General features: G+C 44.7%; 1 protein-coding gene across 1 annotated transcript in view; it reads right to left on the bottom strand.

Moving 5' to 3' along the window:
* CNN3 (calponin 3) overlaps window positions 1-14,425 on the bottom strand; it is a 26,954-nt gene extending 12,529 nt beyond the window's left edge. Inside the window, exon 1 of the mRNA XM_029228127.1 lies at window positions 14,134-14,425. Coding sequence (XP_029083960.1) covers window positions 14,134-14,190 — 57 coding nt within the window. The 5' untranslated portion in view covers window positions 14,191-14,425. The remainder of the gene's footprint in view (window positions 1-14,133) is intronic.

The raw sequence follows: 14,425 nt of genomic DNA, 5'->3' as shown, positions 1-14,425 counted from the left end.
ATTGTGAGGAGGAAGACCATCTCAGTGCCTGACACACCTCAGAATTAACACTCGCCATTTTGTATCAGCTTGAGTACGGAACTGGTATGAACCAAACCCCACCGCAACCTGTTCCCTTTACCGTCTACAATTCAAAAAGCATTCCACCACAGACAGGCTCACCTCAGATACTGCCCATCCCCACTGTCCGTTCCCATCACCACACATCTCCACTCTCCTTCCTGCCTGTGTTTGCATCCCAAATTCTCATTCTCTTCCAGATTACTGCTGGTGAAAGAGATGAAGTAACTTTTTTTTTTTTAAGTAAGTTTGTCAAAAAAGAAGCAGACTCACAGACATAGAGAACTAGTAGTTATGGGGGGGGAGGCAAGTTAGGGGTTGGGGGTGGGAGGTACAAACTACTGGGTGTAAGATAGGCTCAAGGATGTATTGTACAACGTGGGGAATACAGCCAATATTTTGTAAAAACTGTAAATGGAAAGGAACATTTAAAAACTGTACAAAATTTTTTTAACTTTTAAAATAAATAATAATAAAAAGTATAAAATTAAAGAAAAAAAAGAAGTAGCTAGTACAAATGTTCAGTCTACTATCATCAACTTTAAACGCTGGATTAAAATCAGATCCTGTGGGAATAGTAAATACCAAATGTAAGACAGCAGTTTCTACAGGGAAGAAAGAATGGGATCAGAGAGCAACTGTATTTTTAATATATATTTTTTCTTTAAACTGGAAAAAAATTTTTAATTAAAAAAATTAAAAGTGGGTTTGTATTTTATGGGGAGTAGGGGGTAGGAATTCTAGAGAAAATCACTTTACATTTATGTCAAGGTAGATTGCGTGCCTTCTTCAAGTTCACTATAGAATCCGAGACTCATTCTATGGCATGAACTTACTAAATATTTGAGAGGAAATGACTATATATTCCAAAACTAGAGAAAATCACATCTGCCTGGGGTAAACCAGAGTGACGTCTAAGGGCATTTTAAATGTTGGCCCTTCTCTGAGAGGTACGGCCACATCTTCAGATCAAGGTATCAGCAAATTTTTCCCTCCAAACATGTATAGTCAAATAAATACAACGATACTATGACTCAATGTATGAATATTGTGAAACTAACAAGAAATGAAAGATGTTAAAATAACTTAAGAGGAGTTGGTCCAGTGTCTATAAAGCAAATACTGTAACTAACAAACGGTAGGAAAAATGCAGAAACAATAGGTCAACTTTGTCTTCTCTATCTAGAAAATGACCATCAGACTACAAAGCTTAGAACATACATAGTTAAAGGTGGATTTTGAAAGTTGAAACTTAAACAATGAGGAAGTAATCATAGAGGCTGGATTCCCAGAAAAATCTAGACTCAGAAATAATGATTAATAAAGATGTGCACGTTGAATAGCTCACAATGTGAGAAATCTTGGCAAACAGTAGTAACAGGAACCTAGAGAGGGGCCCACTCCTCCCCACTCCCACCCGAAGCCAAGGGTGTCTCCACTACAGGCTGAAGAACCTGGCTGTCATATTCGAGTGGACTACAGAGAGAGGGTGTGCACTCGGGGAGGGGCAGGGTAGTCATCACCAGGAGCCAGGGTAGGTATGTGAGGCATATCCAAGAACACCTGCCTATGTCTTCTTGAGGTCAAAACAGGCTTCATTCATCTTTCTACCCCTAGAGCCCATGCCTGACCCATAGCGGGTACTCAGTAAATGATTTTTTATTTACCGATAGTATTACCAGACTAGGGAAATGCCACAGATCTAAAGATCTCTCTTGTTACGGAAAGGCATCTGCATTTGAATGCCTGGTTTTTATGGGCGTCACATCTCCTAGATCTCATCTTAGATGGATCACTAGGGACATATCTGTTTTACTTTCTGATAAAAGTCCCTTATGTCTATGGCACTCCTGAAGTCCAGTTTCGTAACCCTAGAAGTAGGGCCTGGTCAGAAGGAACAACCATGCCCACTGTGCTGATCTACGTCAAGGTAGGAGGAGCTCCTAGGGATGTGTACCCGGAGGCTTAGATTTAGATCTGTGCTCTTCTGTTCTGGTAGCTAACAATCTGAAACTATTGGGCATACTTAATAAACTTATAAAAAATAAATTGGGAATAGTTAAAAAGAAACAAGATTCAGAAAGATCCTAGCTTAATAAACAAATTCTTCAAGATATATGTAAGATCCTGTCCAACGTTCTAGAACTAACTAGTAATGCTTACTCAGTGAGCCTAAAAAAGCTAATGCTATCTTGGTCTGCACAGGTCTACAATTATTTATAAAATACTATTGCTCATCTTATTTGTTTGATGGAAACAGCCTCATGAGGTAATCAAGGAAAGAATTATTTAAATGAAACAGGTGTGAGAGAAGTATGTGAACTATAAAATCTTAGGCAATTAGTCACCTCTAAACTCAGAAAATCAACTTGCCAAAGCAAGGATTGGAATCCTCCTTCGAACCACCTCACCAGGTGACGGCATTGATCAAAACAGAATGAGTTAGTGCTTTGTAGTCAAACAGAGGAGCTAGTTAATAATCCCACTGTAACCTAGTAGTCAATTCTGTGGGCCACACTCTAAAAGGGGACATTTACAAACTGGCATCAGTTTTGAGAAGCAGCAAACTGGGTGCAGAAAAGATTAGGAGAATCATACACAGCCTATCATGAGAGACTGGTCAGCCAGGAATGGCTACATGTGGCCTAGAAGGGACTTTGGGGGCAGGAGAAACAGTTTAGTACCATCTAACTACTTAGATGGAAGTCACACAGAAATTCTGAATGCCACACATAGGGCAGACCACGGATAAAAACGAAGAAATCCTAGGGAGCCGACCAGAGAGGCACACAGGAGTGGAGAGAGCACATGTGCCAATGCAGCAACGGTGGGAAGGAGACCCATGAGAAAGCTTGCTGGAGGACATCCTCTCACTCGGGAAGGAGGCCGGCTGGGTCTTGAATTTTATGTCACTGTAGAGATCTTGCAGAAAGGGGATCTTAACGAAAGCCCCCAGAGATAAAGGAAAACAGAGATGCTCTTCAAGTTTTTGTTTGCTTTGCCTCACCCCTAGAATATTTAAGGGTCTACACCTCACTCATCACAGTATTTGCAGGTATCCACCAGATTTTTTGCTGCTATCCAGGTTTTCAACACTTGTCTCCTCAGCAGGACTCTAGATGCCTCCTAAACAATCTGAGTTGGGCATGTGAATAGCACTGAAAAATCTTCCTTTCTTTTTCCATAATTACAAGGAAAATTACGGCAGTAGCTTGGGAATGTCTGTTCATTCCTCATCGATTACTCGGCAAGTCTGCTTCATAGGATGAGTCTCAGAGTCCATTATGACCTGAGGAAGAAGGCATGAAATCCACCCCCACTGTCCCAAGTGTCAACCGTAAACTCATCTCTCTGGAACTGGGAAACCCTTTCCGCTCCCAGACCACTGACCACATTCATCCAAGTGCTCCCAGCTGTCTACCCCAGAACAGAGTCAAAACACACATTGCCCCCTGACTCTGAACTACTGATGAGACGAGGGTGGAAAGGAGGCCAAAGGAGGAACAGATCCCAGCATCTCAGTCAGCTTTCAGTACATCTGGAGCTCCTCTTGGGGACCCTCTTCTGCTTACTACAGCCGAGTCTGCCCATAGGCGAGATGGCTTTGTCCAACCAGCGAAGAACAGAGTTGAAACACCTCCTTTTAAATGTAGGATAGATGCTGGCTAGAGAGATTTCAATGGAGTCTTACAGAGGTATTAACTGTGCTAGATATCACTGCTGTTTTCTCCCCAATGAAAACTAGAGGGTGTGAAATTTCAGTGAGGTCACATGCTACTCTCCACATCTCAACAGTAAAAACTAACTCCACATTTTACCTGATTGTAATGTCATCTGAGAGCACAGAAATGTGGGGAGAAAGTGAGTGTCTCTGGAAGCATTGCACCCTCCATCAGAGTGCTGCACCGCAACACCAAGGTCCCCTGGACATGATGTCATGAAGGCTTGCTAGGGGACACCCAAGCACAAAGAACAAAATAAGCCCAGCTTCGCATCCTTTCCAGGTCAAGGGCCGAGGGACTGAGGAGACAGCAGTACCCAGGCTGCAAAGGGGCCCCAGCAGTACTCAGCAGAGAGAAGCAACTGAATCAACAGTGTATTCCGCGAGCAGGCCTTGGCCTGGACCCTCTCATCCTACCCCTGGCTGCACACACCATCATACATCAGTGGTTCCATGAGAAGAGGAACACAGCACTTGCAACAGAAAAGGGGATGTCTTATCCACCTCAGTTCTGTTTCCCTGGTCCTTTTCCTTTTCCTTTCCCAACTTTTCAGGGCAAAGAAGCTTCTTTGCTGCTTTGCTCCCACCCACCATGTGTATCGAGCCCTTACTTTATTTGGTCCGTCAGTGGGCACAGACTACCCCCTATCTTGTCCGAAACAAGCACATCTTTGAACCTGCTGCCAGCCTCCAACACTGTCCTGTTTCTCTTTTATTTCAAGACAAACCTCTCCATTTCCTCACTTAGTACTCCTTCCTAACCCCCACCGGAAATTTGCTCTACTGAAAACAATCTCTTAAAAGGTCACCAGTGATCTCTCTGTGGCCAAGTCCAGTGGCCTGTTTCCTCTTCCTGGCCTCTCTGCAGTACTCCTGGGGCCCCCTCCCATCTCTCTTCCCTCTGGCTTCTTGTTAAAGGACCTGGAGCTTCCCTCTCTGGTCTGCCTTCTCCTCCTCCCCTGAAAGATGCCGATTCCCCGAGTTCTGGCCTCAAATTAAAATGGTTAGGGGCGTGGGCTCTGGAAACTGAATGCTCTGTTTAGAATTCCATCTCCACCATGCCTCAGTTTCCTCACCAGTAAATCAGAGATCATTAATAGCGCTTCCATCAGAAGGTGCTGAGAAGAATCAATGACTTAATTTACATAAATCTTAAGAACTCAATAAATGTCCACCCCTAACGTTCTATCTACACTTTACTGGCCGCTTCTGTCCAGATACTAGAAAGATTTCCTCTTTCAAATCCAATATACCATAAAAACCATTTACTTGATACTACTATTTGATAGCTATTTTGATGAGAGATCATTGTGATGCTTTCTGAGCTTTCTATTTAAAAAATTATCTCATCATATAGAGTTGCCCTCGCCCCATTCTTTGGCCTCATCTCATTGCCAACTCCCACTTGAGTCTGGTGGGGGTGACAGATGGCGTAGGGGTCACAAATGTCACTGACCCCAGGCTTGAAAATAAAGAACTAAAGCAAGTGACTTGAATTTTGACAAGGCTGCTTTGATAGTTTTATTTGTTCTTAACATCAAGAAGAGATCTTCCTTCTCTTCTGAACCTTTGGTGGGAATTATACAACTGTTTAGATAGCAAGTTGGTAATACCTATAAACACATTTAAATGTTACGTCAAAACTTACACACTTTTCCACACAAGTACGTTTTAAGACAATATCCACCAGTAGGGAAGTAATGAATAAATACATAGTGGAAATCCACACAATAAACTATAATTCACTTTCTAAAATGTTCAAATGATATTTAAAGTTGTACAAGCAGTTGGGTAGGCGTAAGGGATGCAGGATGCTTTCACTTCTTTACTTTTGTATTTTGGTACGGTTTGCATTCTTCCTGACAAATATTTCATTCACAAAATAAGGATCAAAAAAGAGAGGAGGTTCTCATAGGCAAGGAAGGTGGCATCCCAAGGTAGATGCATCATCTTCATGCCGAGATGACCTGTCCGTGGTCATGGGCTCAGCAGGGACTCGGACCCAGGTCTGGCTCCGAAGTCTAAGGCTTTTCCACCACTGGACGTTCTCCCACTCACCCCACCCCTCTAACCAAACTGAGATAGGAACTCTAAGCTATACACAGAGAATACAGCACAGGCTTGCAGACAGAGGATCAAGAACCAGGAACAGGGTGGTGCCTTAGACACTGTGGCTTAACATAAAGTCCTTCCAACTCATGGAGAAATGAGAGTGCAACCAAAAGTAACCACCACCACCATCACTGTAGCAGACCGATACACCGTGAACTTGCTGCGGCTTTGATTCAAACCAGCCCCGGAACCTGTAGTCTCAAAGGGCGTTGCCAGCATGGTTCAAAAGTTCACAGTAAGAGATTTGGCAGAGATGCCTCAGAGTTTAATTCTTCCCCTGGCCCCTATAAAAAGTAGCTTCCTACCGCACGCATGTTTTAGAAAATGCTGTAAGACTGACTGCAGAAGAGGATGTCAATAGCAGAGCTGTCACTGAAAGGAGGAAAAGAAAATGGAAAAACGAAGCCCACAGAGGAAGAAATTTAGGAACGAAAGCCTGACTGGCAAAGCCCACGCCTGTGTGTGAGTGTGGCCGAGGTGAGGTTGGGGGACGGGGGTTTATTCAACATCCAGGCCTCTGAAGAAAGGGAAAAGAAGAGACAAATGCATGTCCATTCAGGGGGAGAGATCTGGCTGTGTGTGGACTCTGAAGAGCAGCCCTAAGGTTCCAGCTCAGCTGCTAAGGGCTAAGGACTCCAACGAGCTCAAAATATGCTATTTAATATAAGTATAATTTCTATACTCGATTATAAGTATGATTGCTGTTGCTATTTTTGCATCCAAAGTAGAATCACATGTTTGAATGATGAGAGACTCGCTACACATGGTATTGATTATTTTCTCTATTCCTCCCACGTGAAACGAAAGGAAGGAGGGAAAACTGCAATGATAAAGCACTCTATCCATTTGTAGAGCCTTCTGCAGCGCTAAGCAGGCAGAGAGGCTTGAGATAATGAAAGTTTAGTGTGCAAACATTTGAGAAGGGGAGAGAAGAAACAACAATGATATCATAGCCAGCATGCCTAGCCACCACTCAGCAGCTAGGATCCCCTAGAAAATGTGTGGGGGAAGAGAGGAAAAGGGCCATAAATGCTTAGCTTATGACTTGCCCAGAAGAGTCCTTCCCAGCCCAGAGGGCCTTCTCTTTTCTCTGCACTCACATCCCTAATTTCTGACCTTCCCACTGCAGATGTGCCCGCCCTACAGTGCCCGTGCTCACACCCTGAAGCTTCCTGGTCCTGGGAGGAAGGAAGATGTTGAAGAGGTCCCCTCCCTACCACCTGGGGAAAAGCTAGGAATTAGGCTTCTCTACTCATGGACTTGCTTCAGGTCCACACAGGTCTAGGTAGATCCTTGCAAAGACCATTTAAAACTGAAGGCCTCCAGTGACAACACTACAAGGTAAATATGTTTATCAGTCCACTGTGGAGGAATACGAGCCCTGTCTGAACCAAGAAATGAAAGATGTGTCTTGTCTAACAGAAATCGACTTCTTAGGAAGAAAAACCCAAGTAATGGCACGCCCAGAAAACAAGGCCTCTAGCTCTACACAGAAGTCCGTGGCCCTGTGGGCAATGTGGACAGAGTGAGAGCAGGGAGAGAGACCCCAGGATTTCACTGCAGGAATGCATCACAGGCTGCCGGGGTAGGAGGCTTGGATCAGGACTCTGGGGGCAGATCACAGTCCTGACACAGAAGTGAAATCGAGAGGTACTGCTTGGCTCCTTAGTCCCCTATTTGCCAGAAGCCTCATTCAGATACAAACAGATTCGTGCCTGAATGTCCAAGTCCTGGCGATAATCTCAAAATCTAGAAGACTAATCAGGAGAACACGGGACTGAACCTACCCAGCAGAGCAAAATGGAACAATTGCTAACATTTACATAATGTGTACTTTTGGTTCTAGGCATTATTTGAAACACATTACGTGGATTGTCTATCTTGCTTATTTCTCCCCAAAGCCCTATAAAGGTAGGAACTAGCACATCCTCATTTTACAGATGAGACACAGACAGGTTATTGGCCCAAACTCACAGGGTAAGAGGCAGAACCAAGATTACAACCCAGTCAGTCTCCAAGGCCCCCAGGTTCTACTTTCTCACTGAGAGGAACCTAGAGGGGACCTACCCGACATCTTCAAGTTCACAAAGATTCCCATGGTCATATTTTTATAAAATGTGCAAAATTCTTTTGTACTTTTTGTAATGATAAACCCTAAACTATATAAGCTTCAGGCCCCACAAACAGTGTGTATCAACCCCAGGCTCAAAAAACCCTTAACAAAAACTTGAGCACAAGTACATATGAATAATAGCTAAGAGCCCACCATGGCTACAAGTTCAGAGTTAAGGAAAGCCAATGCACGTGGTATATGCTATAGAAGGCTAATGCCTAGAAGAAAATGAAACTTGCAGAAAATTCTAAGAACAAGCTCCTTTCCACCAGCTAGTCATATTGAGACGAGAAATAAACATTTCCTCTCTCTCTTAGGTATAATGGTCATAATTGGTTGAAAAACCAATTGTGCTTCTTCTTCTTTAAATTTTTTTTTAATGTAACAGATAATATTAACTGTAGTTCCCGATATACTGTTAAGTGAAAAGACACTAACCTCATGATTCCACCTGGAAGGGGAAAAGGCATAGGGAAATAGAGGATATGCCTCTCCTTGATGATGGTAGCAGCAAGGTCTTCATTGTCAAGCTTATTTTTGGAATCTTAAAGAACAGAGGCAAAGGAAAGACTGTAAAAAGCTGTAGATCACAGGATAGAGAGCTTGATAATGATCCCCATTACTATTCCAGAATAAATAAGCCTGAGTATCTTTAAAGAGGTAGCATGGTACCTCTTCTCAATTCAGCAAACTGTCTATTTCTTTAACTGTTTTGGTCAAGACAGGAAAACAAACTAAAAAAGCAGGCAAACCACAATGGCACATCCCTACCTGGAGGAGCACAGTACCCTGGCAGGCTTAATGGCCACTTCGAAGGAGGTCTTTTGGGAGATGCATCTGACAGAGCCTTGCAGAAGGGGCCTCTACTGTTCCTCCCTAATCTGGGAGTCTAAGAAAGAACTTCAGCAACAAAGAAGGAATTATCTTACTGATAAGTTTTCAGTGTAATATTAACTAATAAAAGAAACTGCTCAAGAAAAGCAAACTATAAAAATCACCATGTCCTTCAAAAACATCACACTTGCACCACAGAATTCCTTTACACAGACTTGTCAAATATGGTTACTTTCCAGTTTCTAGAGATGGTAAAATCTACTCCTGATGGGTAAATTCATTAAATCAGCAAATATTTATTGGGCATCTACTATGTGCCAAGTTATATTCTAAAATATAGATCTTGATATATCTCATCAGTGAATAAGACCGAGATCTTATTGCTGGTGGAAAGAAACAATAAACAAAAAGTTCTGAATTAAAAACCTATTTCTGGGGACTGACTTCCCTGGTGGTCCAGTGGTTAAGACTTCCTTCACCTTCCAATACAGGAGGTGAGGATTCGATCCCTGGTCCTGGTCGGGGAACTAAGATACCAAATGCCTTGCAGCCAAAAAACCAAAACCTGATGGCGCAGTGGTTAAGAATCCACCTGCCAATGCAGGGGACACAGGTTCAAGCCCTGGTCCGAGAAGATCCCACATGCCGCAGAGCAACTAAGCCCATGCGCCACAACTACTGAGCCTGCGCTCTACAGCCCACGAGCTACAACTACTGAGCCTGCACGCCTAGAGCTGGTCCTCCACAACAAGAGAAGCCACTGCAATGAGAAGCCCGTGCACTACAATGAAGAGTAGCCTCCCTCCCCCGCTCGCCACAACTAGAGAAGACCCAACGCAGCCAAAAATAATTTTTAAAAAAGCAATGTTGTAACAAATTCAATAAAGACGTTAAAAACGGTCCACACGAAAAAAAATCTTAAAAAAACTATTTCTGAACTGTAAAGTTAAAAAAAAAAAAAAAGCTAAAGCTAAACCCATCAATACATTTTTACCATGCTTCTGTTCCTCTAGCAGAAAACAAGGCAGACTATCTTCGGATACAGTTTACAACAGGAGTCCACAGACACCCTGGGGTTACTCTGATCCGCAGAGCAGACCGGCTGTCCAAGTGGCACTGGGCTGGTAGGCCGGCATGGCCTCATGGGACATTTGGTCCTATTTAATTATTACTATATGATTGTTTAACTTACTCTTCAATGACTTACAATTTTAGTAAAGACTTCAAAAGGCTTATTAGCCTTCCAAAATGGTTTTTATCTGTTGAGGGATACCATTTTGAAACCAAGATTCTGTGAGAAGCTACTTTGCTCAAATCAGACATTCCCTGGGAGCAGAAACTGTTAGAATGTGCATTCCAACTCCATTCTTCTTAGTATCTCAGTTAGACTCCTCCTAAGAAACATGCCCAGGTAAGATCATTTCAGCTCCGCCCACTCCCACCCCACAACTAATTTCCTCCACGTTCCCTGAGACCTGTAAGGAAGCTCCCGGCAGCATGTGCTCTAAGACTGGTGAGGGTATGCTTCACTGCATGCTCAGCTCTACAAGAAAGCGCCTGACTCCAACATCTTGTTCAGAGCCAAGTGTCAGGAAACGCTGTGCTTCCTTTTGGGGCCTGTCATGTTTCCATGGCTTATAAGGCACAGAGGTATTTACCTTTGGTCCCCAAGATGCAGTCAAGGGCCTGGCGTAACCTGTGTGATACATGTAAGACCTTACTACTTTACGAGTGTTTCCATCCCTCACTGAACTATCTACACCAGCTTCTATATATTCCCTGACCTTCTACTCCATTATAGTCTTTGTAGATTGCAAGTTATGATCCTTTTCTTGTCATTAGAGACATACTGATTATATCGCAGGCTGAAGGATTCTACATTTTTTAGGCTGTTTTCAAACATCTTCTTGCCTATTAAAAAAAAAAGTAAGTTTGTATGTTCTACCAGGTATTATTATCTCATCAAACAAGTATCTTAAATTTACTGACTTTTCCCTGAAATTTTACTAATTAAAACTATCTAAGATCAAATACTTCCTCAATTCAAATATAAAAAGACCAAAGGCTTTTTTAATAGAAATGGAATACTTAAAGAGGCAGTGACATACAAGTCTAAGAAATATAATACCAATACTAGTTTTCTATTACTAAGAACTGATAGCCACAACACAGTCATTGAGTACTTACTGCAAGCCAGATACATCTCAACAATGCAGAGTTTAGAGGTGGTAACTATCACTTCCCCCATTTTACTGATTAGGAAACTAGGACAGAAATACCAAATAATTTGCCCAACATCATTCAAGGCAGTAAGTGGCAGAAGGGGGATTAGAACCCACATCTGCATCACTCCAAGGTCCATTCCACACTATCTCCCCCCACTTTGTTAAAGAGGTTTTAAGAAAAAAAATTAATATTTAAGCAACATATCAGTGATGCAATACATAAAGAAAAAGCAGGAAGAAATCAAAAGGTGTCCAAACCAAGCAATGACAAAGATCATGTTCCACAGACCCACTCAATCAGGTGGTTCTGAGCCCTCAAATGAAATGCAGTATCTCATACAAAGGACTAGCAAACATGGATATTTGATTTCCAAGCCCAGAAGAGATTAAAACAGCATTAAATGAATAATCATGATGCCAGGAACTGACAGGTGAACAGTAAAAATAGCAGGGAGGAGGGTGGACAATAGTGACATGTAGCAGAACATCCCTAAGTACCTCACTAAACTAAGATTTCACAGAATTAAAATTCTTAGAATATTCCAACATTTTTCTGTGATCTTGAGCAAATCCCATCTTTCTGAGCTTCAGCATCCTGATCTGTAAATGTTGGATAATCCCAGGAATCCTCGGAGGTCTGCTCTACTGCTGCTGAGATCAAAAGACTTCCTATGGGGCTTCCCTGGTGGCGCAGTGGTTGAGAATCCGCCTGCCAAAGCAGAGGACACGGGTTCGAGCCCTGGTCGGGGAAGATCCCACATGCGCGGAGCAACTAAGCCGGTGCGCCACAGCTACTGAGCCTGCGCTCTAGAGCCCGCAAGCCACAATTACTGAAGCCCGCGAGTCTAGAGCCGTGCTCGCAACAAGAGAAGCCACCGCAATGAGAAGCCCGCGCACCGCAACGAAGAGTAGCCCCCGCTCGCCACAACTAGAGAAAGCGCGCGCAGCAACGAAGACCCAGTGCAGCCAAAAATAAATAAATTTATATATATATAAAAAAGACTTCCTATGAAAGAATACTGTATGAAAGAACCATATAAATGAAAGGGGTTATTAAGGATGGTTTGATGCTTAAAGGGATAAACCCACAGTTATATAAACCTAAAGTTAAAACTAACTTTCCAAAGGTTCTGAAAGCTGAGGTTTTACTATTTTTAAAAACGTATAATAATTACAATGATCTAGCCTCAGTCCACGCATTTCCTTCAGTCTGCTCAATGATAAGTAGGCAAAGGGCAGAAGTTGCTTCATTAGTCAGCCAAAAGAAATTAACATGGATATTAACGTCCAAGAAAAGTTAAGTCTCTAAAAGGACTGCCAAAGTTATCAGTACCTCATTTACAAGGCAAAAGGTAGAGACTCAACTGTTGCCAGCCAAGAATCACAAGGGCAAATTAAAATTAATGTGCACAAGCCAGGCCAGGGTATCACATCCAGCAGTTTGGACATGCTGAGTACTCTGAAAGGATTCCTAAAGCTCCGCTTGCAAACCTTGGAAAGAAGTGAACAATATTCTGCAAGTTTTCAATTGGTGGGGTTTGTAATCAGTCATACACAAACCACTCACTTTTCTGTTCTTTACAAAAATGTTCAGAAAATCGTCTTCTAAAATGGGCAACACACTTGACAAGGTAAAAGATCTAAATTTCAATTCTGGACGCCTAGACTAAAATCAACTCCTTGCTTCAGAGATTGTTTAGAACTTATTAACAACTGAATTATAATATGATCTGGAGACTATATAACGGGGTGAGAAGAGCCACAATTCTCCCTTGGGGTGTGACAATGGTGCGCTTCTTGGCCTCTACATAATTCACTCCACAGCGCGTACACCCCCAACGCTGGGATGTTACAGCTCTGACAATGCCAGTGAATTCTACAAGCGGTAGGACGGTGCGGTGGCAATCCTGACATGCTTCGGCTCCCGGGAGGTTAATGGGAATTAAACCACAGCAGCCCTCCTTTGTGGCGCTTTGGCCAGAACAGCAGAAAGGAGACAATGAGCGTTCTGTGAGCAGTTCCGCGCCGATTGGCTGCTCTCTCCCCCCAGAAACCCCTGATGTCATGGGCTTGGAATGCAGGGAGGGAGGAAGGAAGGAGAGGATTTGGGGAGGGGGACGCCTCTCATCTCTTTCCCAGACCGAAAGTACTAAAGATAAACCCAACGCATTCTTATGCTGGGCAAAGTGGCAGAACCGAGCGTTACCAAAGCCCAATCACTCCAAACTACAGCCCGCCTCAGCAAATAAACCCTAAACAAAAGCAACCCACAAAGATTTCCTTGATATCGTTGAAGTCTAACGTACTACAAACTTCTCAGTGTTTTATAAAAATAAATCTCAAGTCTACAGCAGATATTCCCAAAGCGGCGCACTCAGGCTTTGTCTCCGCTTCCCGCAGAAGCAGCAGCAATTGGCACCGGTATTCGACAACCGTGAAGGGTTCTGGACGGCTCCCGTTCTTCCGGTGGTCCCTGAGGTCTGTGCGTGGGATGCTCAGCGGTCTCCCACCCGGGAAGAGGCGAGGAACAATGGGGGACCCAGGTGGGCCACGTAACCGCCTAACTTTACTCGCGCACTTGAATTCGGCCTGGGGTTTGGAGTGCGAAAAGGTTCAGGGTCCGCCAGGAGCCCGGGCCGGAGCGGGTGGCGAAGGCGGCTTGCTGGGACCCAGCCGCGCGGACTGACCCCACCTAAGGGCGAATGACCACGCACGAGCGCCCCCTTCCCGGAAGGGTGCGTCCTGCAGCCGCAGACCCGCTCCTGGAGCTGAAGGCAGGCGCTGCGGGATTCCAGGAGCCCAGGAACCCACCGCCCGCCGCCAGTCCCGGCCCGCGGCGCTGGAACAAAGCCAGAAGAGAGCCCGGGAGGCGGCGCTTGGAGCCGGGGATAGGTCGGGGACGCGCGGCGACTCTCGCGCCGCTCCGACATCTCCTCTCCGCGAAGCCCGCCAGAGACAAGACGCACTGGGCGAAGTGCCCACGCCACCCCCGTCCCAGGGTCCCCTGGGCGGCGCCCTGCATCCCACCTCTGGCCTCGGGATCCCGCCCCACCCTTGCCCAGGCGTACCTTGTTCTTGACTTCGGCCGAGAGCCCATAGGAAGGGCCCTTGTTGAAGTGGGTCATGATGATTCGGTAGGCGGGAAGAGGCTGAGCTCTGGTCCGGGGGTTTCTCGCACTCGGCTTCCCTGCTCCTGGCCCCGAGGAGTGGCCGCACCACAGGATGCTCGGAGCTCGCTCCCCTGGGCGGCGCAGGAATCGCCCGGACTCGGCGGCGGGTCACGGGCGGTGCCTCCGCTACTCAGTCGGACGAGGTCCTGCAGAGCCTCCCGGTCGGCTCCGGAGTCCCGCACGAACTGCC

Source organism: Monodon monoceros, unplaced genomic scaffold (assembly GCF_005190385.1).
Source record: "Monodon monoceros isolate NGI ecotype Baffin Bay Population unplaced genomic scaffold, NGI_Narwhal_1 Super_Scaffold_18, whole genome shotgun sequence".
Classification (NCBI taxonomy): Eukaryota; Metazoa; Chordata; class Mammalia; order Artiodactyla; family Monodontidae; genus Monodon; species Monodon monoceros.
Note: the sequence above shows the minus strand (reverse complement) of the source record. Positions and strands in the feature narration are given on the sequence as shown.